At 43.4% G+C, this 23,618-nt stretch overlaps 1 protein-coding gene across 5 annotated transcripts in view; it reads left to right on the forward strand.

The window, feature by feature from the left end:
* ATL2 (atlastin GTPase 2) overlaps positions 1-23,618 on the forward strand; it is a 143,093-nt gene that overhangs the window by 53,546 nt on the left and 65,929 nt on the right. For 4 of the 5 annotated variants that reach the window (XM_077486127.1, XM_077486124.1, XM_077486123.1 and 1 more), the window contains exons 2-3: positions 5,330-5,583; positions 16,701-16,835. In XM_077486127.1, coding sequence (XP_077342253.1) covers positions 5,330-5,583; positions 16,701-16,835 — 389 coding nt within the window. The remainder of the gene's footprint in view (positions 1-5,329; positions 5,584-16,700; positions 16,836-23,618) is intronic. The other variant, XM_077486128.1, reaches the window with a different exon arrangement.

Below are 23,618 nucleotides of genomic sequence, written 5' to 3' on the forward strand. Positions count from 1 at the left end.
AAGCTAGACTACTAGCTAAATTTGATTTATAGTTTCATTCTACCTAAATATAGGACTATCGATCCAATTTGCATTTCAGAGCCGTTCACATTAATCAGTGGGATATCGGGAAGTTGTGGCGTCTAAGCTAAAAATACAGTATAACCATGATTATAGTAAGCTTGGCTGAATAAGAAGGCAATGGTAACCGTGAATATTATCAATATTCATGATTTATATAGCGCCAAGCTGGGATATATATATAGATAGATAGATAATATCTCTCTGCGGCATCTGGCCTCGCGGACTAGGCTGAAGCTGCGGCTTCGCCTAAAAACACCTGCCCGCAGCTCCTCAGGACCAGCACGGTGGTGAAATAAAAAAAAAAAAAAATAATCAATTTGCTTAAATTTTGAATCAATTTGACCTCAACTATATCTATATCTATATCTATATCTATATATATATATATATATATATATATATATAATTTGCACTATTATTAATTATATATTTGCACTACAATTATTAATTATATATTTGCACTACAGAACGTGTTCCATAGGAAACCATGGTAAATGGTCTGCAGTGCAAATCTGCGAAATAAATAAAAAAAAAAAGCACTAAAAATGCATAGGTGTGAATCCAGCCTAAAGATCAGTAAAGCAGCATGGAGTACAGAGGCACAAAACATAGAATTTTTGACGTTTTATCTGCAGTAACTTACGTCTGTATGCCTGTATCCTCGAGTAAATATTCGGGAGGATACAGGCGCGCTGGCTCTATTGGGTTCCTTCCCACTGCTTGCAGGAAGGGGTGGTTGGAAAGTGAAGGGGGGTGATCAGAGTGCCTTGTTGGGTGCACAATTATTGTCTATCCCTTAAAGAGGAAGTAAACCCCACCAAAAAAATTATATTTTTACAATATTTCTATGTTTATTAACATATCCAAGCAAAAGATATATTAATAACTCCAAAACGAGCGCTGGAAGTACCTTTTTTTGTAGTTTTATTTTTTGTATCTTCCGGGTATCGTCTGCGCCATTCTTTGTGCTGTTTTCAGAAGCCGATACGGACGGCATTTCCGCCCTTAGTTCGTATCCCTGCCGAAATCTCGCGCATGCGCTGTAGCATCGTAACCAAGCCTCGTTCTCAATTGCCGTTACTACAGCAACAGAGCATTGTTCAGTCACAAGGGGGAATATCCGGAAGACCAGAATAATTACTGCATCGCGAGACTTCTCCTCTGTGCCATTCAGAGGAGAATCTCACGCACAGTAAAATCAAGGCAAGCAGGAAAGACAGAATTGGCATTATATACATGCCGCCTTTGAAAGTGCATACTGCGCAATCGCGCATGACGTCACGAACATTAAAAAGACGATTTATATCATATTTACACAAGTAAGTGCACTTTCACAGGCAGCGATCAGCTGCCTGTGTTATGTAGTATCTGATAAGCTTAACTTGTATCTGAGGGTTTACTTCCTCTTTAAGTGCATGGTCTTCTCTCCCTCCCTGCTGGCTTTCAGTTGCTCTAGGGCAGTGATGGTGAACCTTGACACCCCTGATGTTTTGGAATTACATTTCCCATGATTCTCAACTACACTGCAGAGTGCATGAGCATCATGGGAAATGTAGTTCCAAAACATCTGCGGTGCCAAGGTTCGCCATCACTGCTCTAGGGACAGCCACACAGTGGAATTGGTTCCAATAATTGTGCCACCCACCCCCTTTCTGGCACTCTGATCCTTGAAGCTATGATCCCCCCTGTGTGCCTTTTTAGTAAAAATCCCCTGGAAGATGGATCAGTCATATCAACAAATAGATGTCGTTGGCTTGTCTGTACTTGTCAGGTTTTGTATGCAAAAATACTTCTCTGGAGGACGTTGTAATCCAAGGAATTTCTGCTACTGTAGTACTGTGGTGGCTGTATTTTCACATTCGCAAATAACATCTACAGACTCTATTATAACCAAAAGTTTGTAATGCAATCTATGCAAGAAGAAATATTATTGTACACTGGAATTTTTTATTTTTTTTACATATATGCTTTAAGCAGCTTTATGCTTGCTGATAACAAAAGCTTTTTTGTTGGGAGCATGTGGTTTAAATACAAGTAATATATCTTGTCATAATTGGCTTAATATGTTCATTTCTGTTCATATCTGACCAAGCAATGCAGTTCTCCCATGGTGTTAAATGATGGCATAATTGGGTTAACTCTACACTATACAAGCAGGGAAATTTGGTCTATTTTCTGCTCGGTTCTCCAGTCCTCTGTCCTAATCAAATTGACTGTTTGCATATTGTGGTAGCAGCACGTCCCAGAGGAATGCAAAGTCTTAAGCAGAACTTGCTGCTATTTCTGTCTCCTCTCTGAAGGATAGAAATAGTACTATGAAAGCACTGCTGCTTATAAGGACTACTAGCTTGCTGTTTTGTGTATTCTGTGGGGTCGCAATGATCATCTTTAGTTGTGTACCAAATATCTGCAAAATTGGAATTCTCAGATGGTAACAGGTTTAAAGTGTCCTTCAACTTGGGTCAAATACCTAGAAGCATATCTTGGATGAGAACCCGCCTAAACTCCGTAACAGTCTTTGATGCCTATGTTGGGTATAATATGCTCTGGGTCAAACTAGTGCTTTGTTAGGCCACAAGTGAAATTATGCCCTATTGGTGCAGCTTATCACCAGGCCTGGAATTCTGCATAGATGAAATAGGCCATGACTTAAGATCGCAAGGCTACCTGGAGTGGCACATAGCCACGTTAAATAACTGAGACTGTACACATGGAACTAAACTGCTAACAGAATAAGATGACATTTGCTCACATCTTTTAGTTCCAGTTATACTGGTGCAGAATGGGCAGATTTTTATTTTTTTTTCTCTGCACCCAGTCCTGGGCTGGGTTCACACCTATGCAAATTGGATGCATATTTCCAATTCGTATGGTAGGAGATTGTAACCGGCTCTCTATGAAGCCGGTTCACGTATCTCTGGTGCGAATTTGCACAGGGGCCTTATGCATCTTTTTGTCCATTTGAGGTCTGAATTCAGCCCAAAAGTCAGACTGAAATCGGACTGGAAACAGTGGATGGGGACGCATCGGACCACTGCTGTAAGCCACATGTGGCAATAGTGTGAACCCAGCCTAAGTGTGGCTTTTTGGCCCCTTATCCTGTTAATGTGGTATTAACACTATCCAGTCACAATGGAAAGGAAAGGGGCATAAAACATTTGGCCTGGGGAGGAAGGATCTATAAATGTGGCCCTGTAGATCACTTAGCCTCACAAATCCTTCCTTTTGTAGGCTTTAATAAGCCCCACACCGATAAAGTCCTTTAATAGCCCAAGATCCCTTTTTTTCAGTGCAACTGCTTCCTCTGCTGATCATACAGCCCCCTAGATCCTCTGTGGGTACAGATACAGCTAAAATGTTTTCTTGATAGAAAAATATTGAGGTATTTAGAACAATTTTCTAATGCTGGAGCCTTATCCAGTTGGATCAACCCGAGGTTCATTGCAGTGTAAAGGGCATAACCTACATATCCTTTCTCTGTACATTTTTTATTCATAAAATTTTAGTAGCCTGGCTGATATAGTGACCTGTATGCACCATAACTTTAGCAGGTCATACACTAGTATGTTTTTAGGTAGAAAAAGGCCTGAGTAAAAAAGGTAATGCTGGATACACACCAGAGGGTGTGTGGGGTGTGTGTTTTTTTTTTTATTATTTATTTATTTATTTATTTTTTTTCGTTGTTTTTTTTTTTCCCCCATTTAACCCAGCAAGCTGAACGAAAAAAAAATTTCTATACTAACACAAGCGATGTTCATGTGATATTCTTCCCTGCTGTGTCTGTGTTCTTATGGGGACCCCCGCCTGAATGCACTAATCAGTGCTAGCAGCCATTGACTGTCGGTTTTGCAGCATACCTGTTTGACAGAAGCCCGTCATAAGACTGGCCTCTGATTAACAGAGCTTGAGTGCTAAACGGGAGCCGGTTGGCAGATCGTTTTTGGTCATGACCCTTCGACCTGTCGGATCAGCTGCTGCCACACACATGGGTGGCATGTCGGCCTATTTTCTATTGAACCACCTGACATTCTGCACCTGTCTACTAGGCTTTAGAGAGGGTCAGAGGGTAGAGAAGGAGCATTGCAGAAGAATAGATGGCTCAGAAATGTCAAGGAAATTGAATGGTCGCTCACAGGTCTAGAAGACAGCGATTGAATGGGCATTCATTTTAAGAATGTTGGTAGTACCTTTAAAGACCTGAAAAATGTCGTTTGAAAGTACTTCAGATTTTTATAGAGAACGATTTTGCTTCCTGCCCCTTAATTTTCTTCTCACTGTGGTTGGAAAGAATGATGATTTGACCCCACTAAAGAAGATTATCCAAGTGGCATGACCAGCTTTTGAATGCTAAACAAGTACTACTAAACACGTGTGCAGACTTCCTGTGGAAGTGCTGCAGTCAAATGTGTCGTTTTGTGACTTTTGTCACAAAAATGGGCTCTAAGTTTTTGTCTTCTGGAAAATGTAATTTGCAAGGTAACTGTGAGGATAGAAATGTATGGGAGCGGACATTGGCTCAAACTGAAGCATGTGTTTTTTTTTTTTTTTGTTTTTTTTTTTTTTTTTTGTAACTGCTAACATTTAAACTTTTACATGGGGAAACTGGAGCTCCTCTTTTAAAATTATGTTAAATAGTTGTTCTTCGTCATTTCATTTCATAGATTTTTTTGCTTTTTTTACTTTTTTAGCTTTCCAGTGTCTGCAAGAAACATCTTTTTTTTTTTTTTTTTTTTTTTTTTTAATGGTCTGCAAAAGGCTAGCATAATGCCTAGTACACACAATGAGAAAATCAGTTGAAAAATACAGATTTCGAATTGATCGTAGGATAATGGAATCATTAGTACACAGCTTTCGAGAGATGATTACGACAGTTCAGCTAAAATTATTCGAAGGGACAAACCTAAATATTTTCTTGTACGATTTTCGTTTAATCAGTACAGTATTTGTTAGAAAAAGATCGATGGAGCAAGACCACGCATGCTCTGAAACAAGACTGTTACAATACATCACTTCCAAAGTTGTATTCTGTCGTATATAAGAATTTTCCTAAATTTAGTAACCTCTTCATTTTCTATGAGACTAGCATGTATCATATGTCCGATTTTATTCTCATCATGTGTACGAGGCTTTAGATGTAGCGTTCTCATTTCTGGTATTTGTGTACATAAATCAGTACTATCACTTTGCCTTTAGTCACCTGATCAATGTTTTGTTAACAAAGAGGTTATCTTTTCTGAGGTAGCAATCACTTTTTTTCTCTTTGCAGATGAAAATAATGTGGAAGACCTCGTGCTTGGTTCAGACTCTGATGCTGAGGTGATGGACAAGCCATGCCCCATCCAGATAGTCCTGGCTCATGAGGATGACCATAACTTTGAGCTTGATGAAAAGGCCCTGGAGCGTGTTTTGATGCAGGAACACATACGTGATTTGAATGTGGTGGTTGTGTCTGTAGCTGGTGCGTTTCGGAAAGGGAAATCGTTTTTGCTCGATTTTATGCTCCGGTTTATGTATAGTCAGGTAAACCTATTTTGTCTTTCTTTGGGGGGGGGGGGGGGGGGGCAATTCACACTTTTGCATGTGTTTTCAAGCATTTTTTGACATGCTGCATTAGGCATTGCCATTTAGTGAACCAAAAAATATACCAGCTTAATGTGTTTTCCTAGTACACTACAGGCAATAAAGAACATATACCTTTCTGTGCACTAGGGTTGCATTCACATTCCAGGGTTTTGAATAGTGGGCAGATTTGCTGCAATTCTGCGTTTGAATTCAAAGCGCCAAGGTATGAATGACAAATCGCACAAAGCACATTTGAGATGCTATTTGAATGTCGCTGTGCAGTATTGTCACGCTGCAGTTGCGGCATCGCATGAAGAATGTATCCTAAAAAAAATAATAATTTCAGGAGCTACTTTTGGAGACATGCTTCATGCATTGTGGGTTGCTACGATTGCAACACGATTTATTGCAGCAAAACCGCACCACTGTTTGAGGTGCCATTTAAATGAATGGCATCTCAAATGTGCATTCTACGATTTGTCATTCACACCTCAGCACTTTGAAATTGCAGAATCACTGCAAATCTGCCTGCGATTCAAAAAGTCCATGTGTGAATGCAGTCCAAGGGGCACGTGTGGTGTGGTGCTTTTATTTTTTATTTTGTTTTTTTTATTTTTTATTTTTGTGGTGGTTTTGACTGTGTGTGGTAGGTTGCCCTTTGAAAATGGTAGATCCTTTTATGTCATGGAGGGCTTTCCACATTACCTTTTTTATCTTGCATCTTTTTCACGGCAGTGTGTCCCTTTTTGTGGGCTGTTTTGAACTGAGATGCTGTGAAAGCCATACTGTATTGCTAAACTGCATACAATAGTTACTAATTCCTACAGATCAGAAAGTGCAAGATGTACAGCCAAACAGTGATCAGTGTTCAACGCAAAATGACCATTCCCCTTTTCACAGCCCATAGAACAGGAACAATTGTGTACTGATTGAAGTACCATGATACTTTTTTAAAACTTGTACAAACACCCACATTTTCAGGACAAGCTTTCAGGGGGTGCCTTTCAGTACTGCTTGGACCTTGAAGGAGGCCCACTCTGAAAGCTTGTCCTGAAAACCTGGCTGTTCATGCATATTAAAAAAGTTCTCAGTTCTTGTTGCAAGTGTACCAATACGGCTACAATGTCCTACAACCCTTAGACTATCATTAGCTCCTTATTAACAACTATATCCTACTCTCTCCTTTTTCCTTGCTGCCATGCCCGCTCTTTTTTCAAACTTGACCACTCCACCATATCCTAGATTCAAATTCTCCTCAGTGTTCTAACCTTGTCTGTCTTCCAGAAGAGCTGTATCCTTCCTATTGGGCTACTTTCACACTGGGGTGCTTTTCAGGTGTTTTAGCGCTAAAAACAGCACAGTGAAAGCCAGAGTGCTTTCACAGTGGGGAGGTGCGCTTGCAGGATGGGGAAAGTCCTGCAAGCAGCATCTTTGGGGCAGCGTGGGAGCATGCAAAACGCTTTGGCAGTGGCGCATTGTGGTCCCTTTTAACCCCTTATTCGGCCACTAGCGGAGGCTAATAGTGCCCCACTAGAGACTGAAAAGCGTCACTATAACAGCAGGAAAGTGCTGCTAAAACTAGCAGCGCTTTACCGCTAACGCCCCACCCTGGTGTGAAAGTAGCCTTAAAGTGGATGTAAACCCCAAAAAATATTTTTCATTAAAGCGGGAGTCCTGTGAATTTTTTTTATTTTTTATAAATACTGCAGATGCTGACTTTAAAAATTTTAAGGACACTTGCCTGCCCCAGGGTCCAGCGATGTCGGCACCTGAGGCTGAACCGTCCCTCGGATGATGTCACCGTCATCTTTGGTAAAGGAATCAGGAAATGAAGCCTTGCGGCTTTACTTCCCGGTTCCCTACTGCGCATGTGCGAGTCGCACAGCGCAATCCAAATGGTCCCTGTTGTCTCCGGGAAGTTGTGTGTGTCCCAGCAGACAGTGCAGCGGGATGGGAAGAGGCATAGACTCCTGTGGAAGTGTGAACCTCTGCTTTAAGGCTTGTACCTTTTTTTTATTTTTTTTATTTATTTATTTTTTTTTTATTTTTTTTTTATAGGATTTCATGTCATCTCTGCCCAGTGTTTTACCACAAAGAGGTAATCCAGCTCTGAGCAATCCTCTTACTGAAAAAAAAAAAAGAGAAACACAGAGAGATGGGTGTCTGTTTCTTCCCTCTTGTTGTAACAGACAGGTGATTACCTCTCTGACCTCCAGAATGAGATAAGGAATTCTGTGTACTTCACATCCCCCCCCCCCCCCCCCCCCCCTTTCTTCTCCAGCTCTCCCAGGATTGGCTGCTCCACACCTCAGCATGATTGGGCATGTTGAAGTCATGTGATGCCTTTCTTGGGTTTTGACTGGATGTTACTGATCATGGTGCATAATACACCAGACCAGCAGAAGTTCAGTGTAAGAAATGAGTCGCGTCTAGACTCCGCTCAACAGACATGCCCACAGAATCCAGAGTTTTGCAGGGTAGAAAAGGGGGCTATATTAGACAGGTAAGGATACATGCAGGATGTATGTATATCCTTAGAGATGAGCACTATGGCAGTAGTTTAGCAATGATGAGTGGGTTTACATAAGGTATTGTTTTGGATCCCAGATAAATGTCTGGCCGAGTTATCTGCACCTGGTCTACTTCAAATGTCCATGCATGCATGTTTAGGAGTACGCTGACACACACTGTTCAGTGAAAAAGCTTCCTTTATTGCTCTGGGCATATAGCCCCCTTTATAGTAGAAGATGACTCATTGTTTGCAAAGCATCATCTCAGGTGTATTCTGTGCTGTCAAGCAGAGATTGGAGGACCCTTATCTAAGGGGTCCTGGCCAGTTTCATCCAGGTTTTCTGCTGATGGCTTGTGGACTCCTGGACTCACTCCGATGGGAGGGGGGTCTCTAGGTGAAGCATTTTGAGTAAGGAGATTCAGCATATATTTTAACATAATAGAAAATAGTCATTTAACCACTTAAGGACCGCCGTGTTGCCATTGTACGTCATCACAATGGCACAGGCAGGCACAAGCACGTACATGTACGTGCCTGCCTTCCAGCGGGTGGGGGGTCCGATCGGACCCCCTCCCGCTGCATACGGCGGTCCGTTTCCCTCCGGGAGCAATCCGTGATGAGGGGATGGCCGTTGGTTTCTGGCCACCCCCCTCTCGATCGCTCCTGGCCAATGACGAACTTCCTCCCACTGTGTATTGTTTACACAGGAAGGAGGAAGTGATGTCATTCTCCTCGGGGCAGTCTTTTTGACCGGACTACAAGGAGAAGACACAAAGTAAGTGCACCAAAACACTACACTGACACATAGGTACACAAACCCCCCCTGATCGCCCCCCGCCCCCCCTCCCCCCCAGTCACAGTGTCACTGATTGCATTGATCATTTCTTTACTGATCAATGCATTCAGTGTCAGTTGTAAAAGTAAAAACTGTCAGGGCAGTTAGTGTTAGGTCCAGGGTAGCCCCCTATCACCCTCCAATAAAGATTTAACCCCCTGATTGCCCCTAGAGTTAACCCTTTCACCCCCTTTTGCCAGTGTCACTAAGCGATCATTTTTCTGATCGCTGCATCAGTGTCGCTACTGTCGCTAGGTAGCTAGTTATTTTTTTAGGTTCACCGCCAGGTTTTTATATCGCTAGGTACCCCGATATACTACCCAATAATGGTTTTAACATCCCGATTGCCCCTAGTTAACCCTTTCACCCCCTTTTGCCAGTGTCACTAAGCGATCATTTTTCTGATCGCTGCATCAGTGTCGCTAGATAGCTAGTTATTTCGGGGTCCCGTACGTGGCTAGGCTCCCAAAAAGTCCCACACATGTGGTATCCCCGTACTCAGGAGAAGCAGCAAAATGTATTTTGGGGTGTCATTTCACATATGCCCATAGCATGTGTGAGCAATATATCATTTAGTGACAACTTTGTGCAAAAAAAAAAAAGTTTGTAATATTCCCACAACTTGTGGCAAAATATAAAATATTCCATGGACTCAACATGCCTCTCAGTAAATAGCTTGGGGTGTCTTCTTTCCAAAATGGGGTCATTTTGGGGGGTTTTGTGCTATTTTGGCATTTTATGGCCTTCGAAACTGTGATAGGTAGTGAGGAGTTAAATCAAAAATTTGCACCCTTAGAAATCCTGAAGGTGGTGATTGGTTTTCGGGGTGCCGTGCGCGACTAGACTCCCAAAAAGTCCCACACATGTGGTATCCCCATACTCGGGAGAAGTAGCGGAATATATTTTGGGGTGCAATTCCACATATAACCATGGCATGTGTGAGCAATATATCATTTAGTGACAACTTTTTGTAAAAAGATTTTTTTTTTTTTTTTTTGTCATTATTCAATCCCTTAGGACAACAAAAATAAATATTCAATGGGCTCAACATACCCATCAGCAATTTCCTTGGGGTGTCTACTTTCCAAAATGGGGTCATTTGGGGGGGGTTTGTACTGCCCTGCCATTTTAGCACCTCAAGAAATGAGATAGGCAGTCATAAATTTAAAAGCTGTGTAAATTCCAGAAAATGTACTCTAGTTTGTAGACGCTATAACTTTTGCGCAAACCAAAAAATATACGCTTATTGACACTTTTTTTACTAAAGACATGTGGCTGAATAAATTTTGCCCTCAATGTATGACTAAAATTTAGTTTATTCTATTTTTCTTATAACAAAAAAGAAAATATCTTTTTTTTTTTTTTCAAAATTTTCCATTTATATCGCAAAAAAAAAAAAAAATCGCAGAGGCAATCAAATACCATCAAAAGAAAGCTCTATTTGTGGGAAGAAAAGGACGCAAATTTCGTTTGGGTGCAATATTGCATGACCGCGCAATTACCAGTTAAAGCAGCGCAGTGCGAAATTGGAAAAAGACCTCTGGTCCTTAGGGTGTTTATTGGTCCGGGGCTGAAGTGGTTAATCAAAGTATTAAACAATCCATAACAGTATCCCTTAATAGAAACCATACTGCCTAAATAAAAAAAATCTCTGCTACATTAATATATATTTATAATGCACAGCCATGCTTTGCATGAATTGCCGTGGTGAAGAAGGAACTTCTATATGAGACTGCAAACTCATCCACAGTTTGTTTTTGGGTTTCTAGAAATGTAAAATACAGACATAGTGTGGAGTTATCAAAGCAGTGGTCTGAGAATTAGTCATACCGCTCTCAATTTTAAATAGGCAAATGATGTTTACTAAAATGTATCTAAATGCAAGAACAAAAATGTAATATATTGTAGCTGACAAGTCCTTTGATGTGGTGGCTGCATTCATTTTCTTTTTTTTGGTCAAAGTGGTACTAAACTCTTTGGAAAAAATAAATAAAATTCCTCCCTGCTTGTCATAATGTACAACTGTGCATGGCATACTAAAATATGACTGACAGACTTGCCTGTCATAACGTTCCCTCCAGTGCTGTGTGTGTTGCTGATCCCATGGGTCCCGGGCGCTTCTATGGTTGTCTGGTCTTTCTTTCTCGTTCCGTTTCTCTGGCCTTGAATGGCCGGGCTATGATGACATCACATGTGCATGGCAGTTGCATCATCACAGCACAGATTGTGTGCAGTTCATACACGCTGAGCTGCGCATGCACCGCTCTGTGTACATTACAGCTGACGGGCAGGTGAAGCATTTATGACAGAAGAGACTGATGGGATCTCTTCTGTCATAAAAGCCTTACGTGTCTACAATTTTTAAAAAGTGGGTTTAATACCACTTTAAGTAGAGCTTTTGCAAGTACCGAAAAATACTTGTCGACCCTGCAAAAAAATCCTCGTGTACCTTTTTGCACCAAATAAAAATTTTGACCAATGTTATGACAGTACTGCTTTTCCATAGATCTAGTAAAGGTGTGTTGCCACCTTAGGGCTGGAAATTGTCACCAATTGAAAATGAGGAGAGAAAAATCCTGAAAAAAATCAAGGAAAATAATGCAGCCACCACATCTATGGACTGGTAAGGTGGAACATGTTAAATTTTTTGTTCTTCCATAAAGATATACTTTAAATTACATGGGTCTCCAGAGAAACTAATGGTTTACACCTAGTACAGCACTATTCATCCTTGGCTATTCAAGGCATGGATGTGTAGTGGACAGACTTTGCAATCGTGTAGCAAATAATAACCTTTATGGGAATTTCCAATGAATTAATAAAACTGTAAAATCTTTGTAAATTCAGTACACCGCTAAAAGTACATTAAACAGTCGCAGGTTCAGCCATTTAAGGGGATTATATAGCCTTTAAAAAAGGCTTTTGCTGTGTAGAAAACAATAAAAACAAATCCATCCTGTAAAAGAAGCTTGTTAAGATGGTGTGTCCCCTGCTGGGTGGTGTTCCTTTCTCTGTTCACAATATTACTATGGGACACAGGCCCTGTAAGAGTGCAAAAAAAAAAAAAAAAAAACGGTGACATGCAAAAAATAAGTGTTTGTGTGTAAAAGAACCTGGCTGATGTCGTGAAATGCCTATTGGTGTTGGGTGGAGTTCTGTTTGTTGCTAAGGTTAGATTGCTCTAGACAGTCTCCTCCTCCCTCCTCCTCCTCGTGGGTATCCAGCCCACCATCTTGGATTTGGGAGCCGGCTGTGACTTCCTGATGATTCACAGCCTGGTCCTGCAGCTTCCTGGGATGTATGACATTATTCCAAGAAGCTGCCACTGGGACAAGGTGACCTCATCCATGCCTAGGCAAGGTTTAAGGACCCGAAATCGGGTACGCCTCACAAAAAGTTACCCGCACCCCCAGAAAAAGAGACTAAACCTTCACATTTGTTGTGGAGAGGATGAATGGTACTTTCACTTTTGAGTGAAGGTTTGCTTTAGGACCTTGTTCTGTCTAGTAGGTCAAGGCCACTTGTGACTAGGTAGGCTTTAAGGCTTAGTAGTCTGGTCTGAACTTGTTGGAATAGATCGACAGATCTTTCTGTCAACACCTGGATGTATTTAGATGACCTAGTCTAGGCATCACTAGATGGCGAACCGTGGTCCGGACAGGGACCTACAGTGGGGCAAAAAAGTATTTAGTCAGCCGCCAATTGTGCAAGTTCTCCCACTTAAAAAGATGAGGCCTGTAATTGTCATCATGGGTATCCCTTAACTATGAGAGACAAAATGTAGAAACAAATCCAGACAATCACATTGTCTGATTTTTTTTTTTTTTTTTTTTTTTTTTTTTGAAAGAATTTATTTGCAAATTATGGTGGAAAATAAGTATTTGGTCACCTACAAACAAGCAAGATTTCTGGCTCTCACAGACCTGTCTCTTCTTCAAGAGGCCCCTCTGTCCTCCACTCAGTACCTGTATTAATGACACCTGTTTGAACTTGTTATCAGTATAAAAGACACCTGTCCACAACCTCAAACAGTCACACTCCAAACTCCACTATGGTGAAGACCAAAGAGCTGTCGAAGGACACCAGAAACAAAATTGTAGACCTGCACCAGGCTGGGAAGACTGAATCTGCAATAGGCAAGCAGCTTGGTGTGAAGAAATCAACTGTGGGAGTAATAATTGGGAAATGGAAGACATACATGACCACTGATAATCTCACTCGATCTGGTGCTCCACGCAAGATCTCACCCCCTGGGGTCGAAATGAGCACAAGAACGGTGAGCAAAAATCCCAGAACCACACGGGGGGACCTAGTGAATGACCTGCAGAGAGCTGGGACCAACGTAACAAAGTCTACCATCAGTAACGCACTACACCGCTAGGGACTCAGATCCTGCAGTGCCAGACGTGTCCCCCTGCTTAAGCCGGTACATGTCTGGGCTCATTTGAGGTTTGCTAGAGAGCATTTGGATGATCCAGAAGAGGATTGGGAGAATGTCATATGGTCACACATGAAACCAAAGTAGAGCTGTTTGGTAGAAACACAACTTGTCATGTTTGGGGGAGAGAGAATGCTGAGTTGCAACCAAAGAACACCATACCTACTGTGAAGCATGGGGGTGGCAACATCATGCTTTGGGGCTGTTTCTCTGCAAAGGGAACAGGAAGACTGGTCCGTGTACATGAAAGAATGAATGGGGCCATGTATTGTGAGATTTTGAGTGCAAACCTCCTCCCATCAGCAAGGGCATTGAAGATGAAACGTGGCTGGGTCTTTCAGCATGACAGTGATCCCAAACACACCGGGCAACAAAGGAGTGGCTTTGTAAGAAGCGTTTCAAGGTCCTGGAGTGGCCTAGCCAGTCTCCAGATCTCAACCCCATAGAAAACCTTTGGAGGAAGTTGAAAGTCCATGTTGCCCCAAAAACATCACTGCTCTAGAGGAGATCTGCATGGAGGAATGGGCCAACATACCAGCAACAGTGTGTGACAACCTTGTGAAGACTTACAGAAAATGTTTGACCTCTGTCATTGCCAACAAAGGATATATAACAAAGTATTGAGATGAACTTTTGATATTGACAAAATACTTATTTTCCACCATATTTTGCAAATTCTTTCAAAAATCAGACAATGCAATTGTCTGGATTTGTTTCCACATTTTGTATCTCATAGTTGAGGTATACCTATGATGACAATTACAGGCCTCTCATCTTTTTAAAGCGGAGGTCCACCCTAAAGTGGACCTCCGCTCATCGGAACCCTCCCCCCCTCCGGCGCCACAATTGGCATCTTTCAGGGGGGAGGGGGGTGCAGATACCTGTACAGGTATTCTGCACCCACTTCCGGGATAGCTCTCTGCGGAAAGGGGCGTAGATTACGCCCTTTTCCGCAAGTGCCCCGCTGCCTGCTGGGAAACACACAGATCCCAGAGGCAGCGGGGACCGTCCTTATTGCGCAGCGCGATTAACGCATGCGCAGTAGGGAACCGGGAAATGAAGCCGAAAGGCTCCATTTCCTGATTCCCATACCCAAGATGGCGGCGGCAGCACCCGACAGACGATCTAGAGATCGGCTTCGGGTGCCGAAATCGCGGGCGCGCTGGACAGGTAAGTGTCACTATTTTAAAAGTCAGCAGCTGCAGTATTTGTAGCTGCTGGCTTTAAAAAAAAAAAAAAAACGCGGAGTCCCGGCGGACTCCCGCTTTAAGTGGGAGAACTTGCACAATTAGTGGCTGACTGAATACTTTTTTTGCCCTACTGTAGTGACAGTCCAGTCCGAACCGCGGCCGCTCCACCCAGCAGCCTGAGCGGACTCTTCCCCTCCTGCCACTGCAGATGTTAAGGATCACTGCCCTGTAGATGTTATAAGGGAGCTGTGATTATTGGGTGGGCGGTGATACAAGGGGCTGTGATGAGAATTGGGAGGGGAGGGGCTGTGAGATGGGGAGCTGTTATATGGGGGCTGTGATGTGAAAGGGGGGAGCTGTGATATGGGGGTTGGGGGGGGCGCTATGATATGGGGGAGGGGGTTGTCTTGTTAGAGGGGGACTGTTATATGAAGGTTTTGTGATGTGTGGGAGGGGTCTGTCATTTCAAGGGGGTGCTGTCCTGTAATGTTGGCGTGCTCTGATGTGAAAGGGGGTTGTGATGTAAGGGGGGCTGTGAGGGGAGGGGGGGGGCGGACTAAGGACACTAATGTAAAGGGGGCTGTGACGTGAAAGACCCAAGTCATAGAAGAAAAGTGAGATTCTGACTTCTGCAGAAAGGAAATGGTATCAACTGGCCCTCCTTTAATTTTAATTTGGTAAACCTGGCTTAGAGGATGTGTTCATGCAAACCTCTAGGATGAGCCTCCTGTCGGACATGTGAATGATCCTTTTGGTCAAGTAAACTTCCATGCAAGAAGCATCTTGTACGAATGCTTTTTTTTGGGGGGGGGGGGGCTTTGGTGGCGGTCTGAGCTCCTGCATGTATGCCTTTTGGCTCCTGAGTCAAATAAAAAAAATTTAAAATTCCCTCTGTTTCTCTCAAGTCTTGGGCTCCAAGTCCAAACTGGCATTCATTTCCACCCGAACAGTTGAACCTCAAAATCCGCCAAGTCGGGGTGCATGCACTCCTGCCAAGGATGCGGTTCCCCCACTTATTGGTGCATCAGCCTTATCAGCCATCTGGTCCCTGGAAATGAAAGCTGTTTGGATTCAGAGTGTTGTATCCAGGTGCTATGAACTAGAGGTTTCAGTCTTTGCCTACACCCCACTTAATGCCGTTATCCTTGCCACCCTCTTCACAAAAATGGACAGATCTATATGCTGTTTCCCAGCAGCTCCTGTCTCAAGGGGTTATTACCCCCTTTCCAAATGAGGATAGAGTCCAGAGGTTCTACTAGAACCTGTTCCCTGTCGCCAAGGCGAACAAAGGCATTCACCAATTCTGGATCAAATGATTCTGAGCAGGTTCCTTCAGATTCTGCATTGGAATCGGCCAGATCAGTAATGGCCTCCAAGGCTGCCTGTTTACATATGCCCATCTTCCTGCCTCATTAACACTTCTGTTTTTTTTTTTTTTTTTTTTTTTTTTTTTGCTGTGAGCATGTAACATTTTCAGTTTGTTGCCATACCCTTTGGCCTTTCCACGGGACCTAGGACCAAAGTAATTGCTCCTGTCCTAGCAGTACTTTGTTCCCAGGGCATTTGCATAATGGGATACAAGAAGAGTTCCTGCACACAGCTGACGTCAAAATTCTTTATCCATTTTCCAGTCTAACTTTGGCAGACTCTCTAGATTTTAGCTGCATGCCTGAAAATTAATACATAGTTGTGACTTCATCTGTGTATAGGAACTCTTATTGCATCTTCAGCTGTCTGGGTGAACCGAAGCACTTCATTGCATCAGTATTCCCCTGTCATGTAATATTGTACAGGGATATGGAAAATTGTAGACACAATGGACTGGATGGACTAGTGTCTTTATTCAGCCTTATGTGTAACTATGTTGGTGAAGTTGGGCAGATTGTACATAATTTTCGTTCATCCACATAGTGGGATATCTCAGTGACTTCCTCTTGAAGGACTAGTATAATAGCATTTGTGGCCACACCTCTATAAATTTCCCAGGGATTCAGTTATTTTGAAATTATATTGAACAGACAACTTAGACTAGTGACTGTAAAATGTAAGGACAAATTACTCGTGTTCATTTATATATATATATATTTTTTTTTTTTCCAGAGGGCATCAAGTTGGATTGGTGGAAGCCATGAGCCATTGGTTGGGTTTACGTGGAGGGGCGGATGTGAACGAGAGACCACGGGTATACAGATCTGGAGTGAAGTGTTTGTTGTTGAAAAGCCGGATGGATCCAAGGTAAGTGCTATGTGCTGACGTGCTCCACTAATACAATAATATCTGTTTAGGCAATGGTCCTAGGCCTAGTTCTGAGTTCATAAAAGGAAATGTTTCTTGACCATACCTGTGTCTCTAACCTGCACTGAAATGCACAAATGTGCTGTGTATGCCACCTACTTTGTTTCCTGCAATAGTCTTGAAGCCAGAGCTACTTGCAAAGTTGTACTAAAGTCCCATTATTATTGTAGCACACGTTGACTAATTACATGCCCAAATCATATGAACGACAGTAGTTTGCATGATTGGTAGGTATTGTTCTGTTTCAAATGCCACTTTATGCATTGACATGCCTCCTTAGACCCAGTCTTTCTAGGCAGTATGGTCACCTGCTGCCTTGGCAGCATCCACAGGCAGATTAACTCTTCAGTAAGACACAGATATTGAATCCAATGCAAATTTAATTTAATTGCAGTACATAGGAGGATTTTCCAATCTTTGAAGAAGGCAATGACTTTCCTAGAATCTCGCTGAGAAGTACTAACGCTGATTGGGGTAACATGGAATTAAGCAACGGTCTAGCTAGTACTGAACAAACTAGCACTAAACAGGAGGGGAGGACAGAGGGAGACATCAAATCACAAAGTAACAAGCTGTAGTGGCTCTAAACTGCTCCTAAAAACCAGCATATTACAGAACAATAGTACCTGATTGAAAGCTGGCACTCCAATGTGGGAATGTACAGAAGACTATTGGAAACATGCTAAAGCATCCAACGGTGCAGTCTGCTTACATGTCAGGAGGGCATACATGGACATCCTCCCGTGATTGCGCTGCCCGCACGCCCTTTTCGGACTCAGCCGATCACAGATCGGGGTAAAGGGATAATCACAGCAGCCTTTACCACATGATCAGCTTTGTGCAATGACAGTGTGAGAAAAGAAAAATCGATAACTGGCTTGCATTTATATCCTTTTTTTTTTTTTTTGTTTTCTTCCCACCCTGCCTGGAGCAAAAGCAAAAGGGTAAAAAAAAGTCCTATGTGCAGGAGGCATAAGGAAAAGTAAGCGGATTTGTTTCACTTCGTTTAAGACTGTCAAGCATTCATTTTCCAGCTTAATTTATGTGCTGCTTCCTTTTACAAATGGGTAATAAGAGCTCCACTTGGCAGACTTTAGGGTCACATCAGGTGCACATGGCTTAAATATTTGAGCAGCTTTCCCGCTGGAAGAATCCAGTAGCAGAGGCTGCCACGCTGTGGGCAGGAAAGAAGAAACAATAATTAAGCCATAGGGATTGTGATTCTAGATGGTCCACCTGACATAATTTATTTTATTTATTTTAGTTGGGTATTGCTGACAAAATCCTCTTATGCTAATAAAGAACCTGACATAAGAGAAAAGAGGGGGCTTTCCTCTTAAAAATGCTAGTTGACATCTATAGTTATAGTTGCTGACCCTGAACATGTCTGCAGATAAAGAATTTTGACTTCATTCTTGCTTGTTTAAAAGCATATCTGTTCTGAGTCGGTTACTCTGGAAATGCTGAAGCAGTCGGGCATCTAGGTTTTTTACAGGAGGTCACAGTGGCTTGTATCTTCTATAGAGCATAGCCTAACCACTATTGAGATCACAGGAAAGTAATGAAAACTTGGGGAGAGCCGCCTGGCTATGCAGACATGTTCCTGCCGCAAATCTACTCGGGCTGTGTGGTCATGCACTGATTAACCTTACAGTATGTTTCTGGTGGGAATTGAACCCGTGACCTCAGCAATGCTTCCAACTAAAATTATGCATACCTTTTCTAAAAAATATTTTTACTAAGGTGTTCACATTGCGTATATAATTTGTTGTATAGCTACTTTCATAAATACCAAACATACCTTCCAAGAGACTTGTCACCATGTCCTCCTCCTTTACATATGAAGGGGTGTGACATACCCAATTATATTGTTTTTGTCTTGCAACCTTTCTTTTAATCGCTTCTGCTCCAGAAGCTTTTACCCCCTTCATGATCAGGCCATTTTTCCCTATTTAGCACTGCACTACTTTAACTGGCAATTGCGCAGTCATGCAATGCTGTACATTAAAAATGCTGTAAATTAAAAACTTTTTTTGTGGGATCGAGGAAAAAATGCCTCCAAATGGACCTCCAATCCTTAGTGCATCAAACTAGATCTTGATGGTGGGATCAACAGGACTCCAGGGAGCCAGTCTCAGCGATTATATGGAAAAAGAAAATGCTTCCATATGGTGTAGATCAAAAAAGTGGTTTTTAGAAATAAAATACCATCAAGTATAAAAGTGATCATAAAAATAAAAACTGGGCAATGTGGAGAGCGATGAGCCTAAAAAACCCTACGCTTTTTGTAGTAATTAGGTTACAAATTACTTCTCCCAAAAAGTACTTGAGTTAGTAACTCGGTTACTACATTGCAAAAGTAATTAGTTACTCAGCAAAGCAACACTGACTTTTTTTAATATTATAAGGGGCGGTTCTAGTATTGCTGTAAGCAAGGGGAGCGTCCCGCCCCCCCCCCCCCCCCGCATGTCTAGTTTTCCCCTTTGTACGCCCCTGCACGTCTGACGTCTGTTCCCCCTCTGTACCCCACTACGCGTCTGAGACACACGCACGCACGTGCTTCCCCTCTGTACATCTGTCGTCCCCCAAACTTGCAGATCAGATCATTCACGGATCGGATCATTTTTCAGATCAGCAAATAATTGAATTAGCAAAAACCTGTGAAAATTCCGCCACAATCTCCCCCGCTGTAATAGCCACGCCGTCTCCCCCGCTGTAATATTGGCTGAGTATGGCTGGGTATGGCAGAGACTGCACTTGTCAGAGCAGCACTGTGGGCACTACAGATGCAGCCCACAGCGCTGCTGCCATCCGATCTCTCCCCTCCATTGTACAGATCTGTACACAGAGGGGAGAGAGGAACCGGTGTCGTCATGACGCTGGTTTGATTGCTCCGTCATTTGATGGAGCAATCACATTGTAAACGGCCGGAGGGTGCACCAAGATGGCACGCTCCAGAGCTAGGCCGAAGCCGCGGCCTTTCCTAAGGCCGAGGCCGCAATGCGCTCCGAGAGTTGTGGCAGGTACGCCCTTAGTGGCGGTAGATGTAATTGCGGGAATGGCGTTACCATGAGGGGAAGAGTAATCAGTTAGATTACTCTTTACCCTCTAAAGTAACAGCGTTGAGTAACCTCACTGGTCTTCAACAGGGGCATACTCTTTCCACATAATGCTTCGCTGCGAGTGGCTCTGGAGTCCTGTTGATCCTACCATCAAGATCTAGTTTGATGCACCAAGGATTGGAGGTCCCTTTAGAGGTTTTCTGTTTCTTTTTCTGCATCCTACCCTGGAAGTCCTGGACCCTGCTGAGCTCCTTACTTTGGCCATTTGTGGCACCATGTCTGTATGACTCCATGTTGCTGACATAGGAGTCCACCTGTTCCGGTAAGGGCACACGCACTTCTATATTATTGATGCAATATCTTTGATGTCCACCATATCTAACAGTGTTTGGGTCTTCACCACTCTTCATTAGAAGATCAGCCTTGATTGGACTATAACCCACACACCTGTGTGTATATATATATTTTTTCACATTTTCCAGGGCTCCCTTGTTTGGTTACTCATTCACTGAGTTTATATACACTTATTGGCCCCTTTTTATATCTGATTTGTTGCATTATTTTCTCCACCACCTCTTTTCATTTATGTATTTTCCTGGTTAGCACTGCAATATTTACATTTCTGAAGTGTAAACAAAACGGTTGTGGTAGGTATTGGTAATTTGGTATCGGCGAGTACAAAAAAAAAAAAAAAAAAAAAAAAATCTGTGCAGAGAGAGATAAATAAAATAGAATATCTATCTATATAATATATCAGTGGTAGGGATGAGCCGAACACCCCCGGTTCGGTTCGCACCAGAACTTTCGAACAAACCCCATTGAAGTCTATGGGACTCGAACGTTCAAAATTAAAAGTGCTAATTTTAACGGCTAATATGCAAGATACTATCCTAAAAAGGGTTTGGGGACCTGGCTCCTGCACCAGGGGACATGGGTCAATGCACAAAAAAGTTTTTAAAACTGCCATTTTGGCGGGAGCACTGATTTTTAATGACGATTAAAGTGAAAAAAAGTGAAATATTCCTTTAAATATCGTGCCTGGGGGGTGTCTGTAGTATGCCTGTGAAGTGCCACGTGTTTCCCGTGTTTAGAACAGTCCCTGCACAAAATGACATTTAACGGAAATAACGTCATTTAACACTGCTTGCGTTTTTAATGTTTTATATCTGGTTCCTGCAATATGGTTGAAAATCATTGAGAAAAATGGCATGGGTAGCCCTCCCTGGCCATTACCCGCCCCTTTGGGTCTTGTACGCATATTAAGGGGAACCCCGTACCCATATTAAAAAAAGGAAATGCGTGTGGCCCCCAGGCCCTATATACTCAGAACAGCAGTATACAGGCGGTGCAAACAAGACCGGGACTGTGTAGGTTTGTTGTGTTAAGTTAAATCTGTTTTGTAATTTTCAACTGGTACATTTTTAAAGTGTAGCTCCAGTCAAAAAATCGATTTTTACGCTTTTTGGAAAACATAGGGAAGGGTTATCACCCCTGTATAATTTGTTTCGCCGTCTCTTTTTTCACCTCACTTGCTGTTGTCTCCTTCCGTTTGCAAGTAGGAGATGTTTGTAAGTTGGATGTTTGAAAGTAGGGGCCTGCCCTATATGCTCTGCAGAAATGGCGGAACAAGGTGTTGGTTTTGCCACAACATTGTAAGCCCTCAAAGTGACTCTTGGTGGGCGCTGGAGTGCCCTGCTGTGAACGATTATATCAAGAATTGTAATTACATGCCATTGTTGAACAGTGGTAGAAAAATTGACCTTTGGTGGTTGTGGTGCTGGTGCCACAACACTAAGTCCTCACAGTTACTCTGGGTGGGCACAGGAACGGGCCCTCCTGTGAAATATTATATCAAGAATTGTAATTGCATGTCCCTGTTAAACAGGGGCAGAAAAATGTGGCCTTAGGCACTGGTGCTGGTGCCACCACACTGCAACCTCCCCCATATACTCTAGTTTTAGTGCAGGAATTAGCCCTGCTGCAAAGCATTGCATCAAAAATTGTAATTAAACGCCCCTGTTAAACAGGGGCAGAAAAATTGGGCTGATTGCATCACCCAGAACCAGAAATGTTCTTCCAACATATCAGCGGAGGAGGAAGAGGATAGACAATCAACATAACAGGACAGTCACTCAGCATCAGCATAGGCAGTCTTGAAGGGATGTGATATTTCAAAAAAAATATTCGGTTAAATCAGCTTCAGGTGCTTGGTAGCTGTGGGTGATCCAAGACTGATTCATCTTGATGAAGGTCAGTCGATCAACTGATTCGGTGGACAGGCGCACCCTGTGATCGGTAACAAAGCCACCAGCAGCACTAAAGGTGCGTTCCGAAAGAACGCTGGATGCAGGACAGGCCAGTAGCTCAATTGCATACTTTGCAAGCTCTGGCCAGTGATCCATCCTCAAGACCCAGTAAGCCAGAGGATTTTCGGTGGGAAAGGTGTCCAAGTCTGACCTTGCCCCTAGGTATTCCTGCACCATGTAAATCAGACGCTGGTGATGGTTGCTGGAACCGATCATACCTTGGGGCTGCGGACTAAAAAATTGTGTGAAAGCATCGGTCAGATGGCCACCTTCTCCACCGCTCCTTCTGACCAATGCCTCAGCAACACGTTGTCCAGGACCAGGAGTTTGTAACCTCCCAGTCTCTGGGAATGCGTTGTACAGACCTTTCTGCAAGGCCTCCCGGAGATGTCTCATCCTCTGCTCCCTCTGCGATGGCAAGATAAGGTCGGCAACCTTACCCTTGTACTGTGGATCAAGGAGAGTGGCCAGCCAGTAATGGTCCCTCTCCTTGATCCGAAGAATACGAGGATCCTTCCGCAGGCTTTGCAGGATCAGGGAGGCCATGCAGCGTAGGTTAGCTGAGGCATTCGGTCCGGAGTCCTCTGGGTCACTGAGGACAACATGATCCGCAGCTACCTCCTCCCAGCCCGTACAAGTCCACGGGTTTCTTGGGACTGTAAATCATCCCTACAAGACTGCTGCTGATGCTGAGTGCCAGCCTCCACCTCCATGCTGACACAATCATCCTCCTCATCCTCCTCTTCCTGTGTGATGGGTGGCACAGCAGGAACACTGTCTGGATAAAGGGGGGGGGGGGGGGGGGGAAGTCCTCCTCTTCCTGCCTCTGTTCTGCCTCAAGTGCCCTGTCCATTATTCCACGCAGCGTACGCTCCAAGAGGTACAGTGTCACTGATGCATGCACTGTCACTGCTCACCATCCTTGTGGCCTCCTCAAACGGTGACAGGACAGTGCATGCATCCCTGATCATGCCCCACTGGCGTGGTGAGAAAAAACCGAGCTCCCCTGACCCATCCTGGTACCGTAGTTGCACAGGTACTCATTGATGGCCCTCTGCTGCGTGTGCAGCCGCTGCAGCATGGCCAACGTTGAGTTCCACCTGGTGGGCATGTCACATATAAGGCGGTTCTTGGGCAGGTTCAACTCCTTTTTGGAGCTCAGCCAGCCGAGCACAGGCATTAAATGATCAGCGGAAATGCACACAGACTTTCCTGGCCTGCTTCAGGACATCCTGTAAGCCCGGGTACCTGCCCAAGAACCGCTGCACCACCAGGTTAAGGACGTGAGCTACACATGGCACATGGGTCAGTTGTCCCTGTCGGAGGGCGGAGAGGAGGTTGGTGCCATTGTCGCA

The sequence above is a fragment of the Lithobates pipiens genome, unplaced genomic scaffold (assembly GCF_037356315.1).
Source record: "Lithobates pipiens isolate NorthernLeopardFrog02 unplaced genomic scaffold, aLitPip1_a1.2 Scaffold_18, whole genome shotgun sequence".
NCBI lineage: Eukaryota > Metazoa > Chordata > Amphibia > Anura > Ranidae > Lithobates > Lithobates pipiens.